The sequence below is a fragment of the Wasmannia auropunctata genome, unplaced genomic scaffold, assembly GCF_000956235.1.
Source record: "Wasmannia auropunctata unplaced genomic scaffold, wasmannia.A_1.0 LD336103.1, whole genome shotgun sequence".
Lineage (NCBI taxonomy): Eukaryota > Metazoa > Arthropoda > Insecta > Hymenoptera > Formicidae > Wasmannia > Wasmannia auropunctata.
The window spans coordinates 1498019-1499743 of record NW_012026787.1 but is presented as its reverse complement, the minus strand read 5'-3'; the positions used below and the strand labels follow the sequence as shown (position 1 = coordinate 1499743).

The 1725-nt window shown below is 40.5% G+C and overlaps 1 protein-coding gene across 8 annotated transcripts in view; it reads right to left on the bottom strand.

The window, feature by feature from the left end:
• Positions 1-1725, bottom strand: part of LOC105457537 (zinc finger and BTB domain-containing protein 14-like) — an 11360-nt gene continuing 9635 nt past the window's right edge. For all 8 annotated transcript variants that reach the window (XM_011702260.1, XM_011702266.1, XM_011702273.1 and 5 more), the window contains 2 exons: positions 934-1305; positions 1-707 (listed from right to left, as the gene is read on the bottom strand). In XM_011702260.1, coding sequence (XP_011700562.1) covers positions 483-707; positions 934-1305 — 597 coding nt within the window. In that variant the 3' untranslated portion in view covers positions 1-482. The remainder of the gene's footprint in view (positions 708-933; positions 1306-1725) is intronic.

Genomic DNA, 1725 nt, shown 5'->3' with positions numbered 1-1725 from the left:
GTGTGTGCGTGTGTGTGTGCGTGTATGTGTGCGTGTGTGTGTGTGTGTGTGTAGAACGCAGGTATCCCTTTACATTAATCTTACCGTTCGATTCTTATGATATCGATCGATGACGATGCACCTACTCGATGACAATCGACTCCTTCGACTCTCGTTCATGCAGATGGATTCTTTGGAGGCTCGTGTGCTTTGGTAATAACGTTAGTAGATATCTCAGGTACTTACGTTAAACAGTTCGAAATAACAGCGACGCGAGTACTCGTTTGCATATTATATACGTATATATCCGATCGGGACGAGAAGACATTATCAAGCCCTATTGAACATGAAATAGATTCGGGGAAAAAGATACCACGACTTTTCGAAGCTCGATAGGTTTTTTTTCCTTTTTTACGTTGCGTTGATCATCGTATTTCGCGTTTGTGCATAGAAAAATATGCTTTACGGACATTTTTAAATCCAGATTCCAAATGAAGATTCTATTAAACGATGTCTTGGCCGTTTTCGACCTGGCAGCCGCGGTTGTCTTTTTCCCTCTGGGACAAGTCGTCCCCGTCTCGACGCGCTTCTTTCCTCTTGCCATCGTCTCCAGTATTTCCGGAGTTTTCACTTTTATTCGTCGAATTCGCGGAATGGGACTTGTTCAATAGAGAGCTAAACTCGCCAAATTTTAAAATTTCTTCCATCGCAGATTGCTCCAAATTAACCTGAAACGTATACAGATAACTGGTATCTGACTAGGCTATCAGAAAGAAGCTCAGCTATACAGTCCGTCATGAAAGATAGCGCTGTCTGAAGAAAAAATCATCATTTTGAAGAGATATAATGAGAGAAACAAACATAGAGCAAATTACAATGCAGAGCACAACGCGCAGACAAACATTCTTATGTGACGGGCTGCAATTTCAAATTCTCCGATCTCTCTTCCGCTACCTTACGTGGTCTGCCGCGTTTGCCCTTCGTCGGCAACGAGGAAATTGTTTGACCGCTCTTCCTTTTGCTCGGCCATTGTAAGTGCGAGTCCAGATGTTGCTTTAACTTGTCTTGCCTAGCGAACATTCGTGGGCAGATACTGCAGGCGAAGGGTCTCTCGCCGGTATGTACCCTTCTATGCCTCGCCAAATGTGACGCTCTCGTGAAAGCCAAGGTACAAAGGTCACAGGAGAAGGGTTTATGCTGTGCCCTTTCAGATTTGCTGAGCGTCCTCGTCTCTCTTCCTTCATTCCCACCAGTTCTTTTCATGATCTCAAACTTCTTCCTTATCCCTATCTTGGGCGATTCGTCCGAATTACCTTTTGAAGTTTCCTGTAAATCAACGAACAAAATCGTTTTAAAAGCTTTGTGAGAGCAACTAATGAATCGAAAAGATATATTATTACTGTCACAGAAAAGAAAATTACTCTTCGATATATATATCTTACATTTATATAGGGTATTCGTAAAATCAATTACAATCCTTTTTATTTGAAAATGGTTTTAGATACAAAAAAATATTTCAAACAAAAGTTGTTTAATTGCAAGAGGGACATAAAATGGTACCATTGGTTTGACCTAGGGTGGCGCTGTCAAGGTCAGGGAAAAGTCACTTCAAATTTTTTAAACGGAACCCCCCATTTTTTATTACATATTCTTGTAGCTTATTTCGAGAGCTTTTTAAAACACATAGATAAAATATTTTTTGATTAAGTAAATCTTGAGTTATGAAGCTTGAATGCTGTCTCTTAT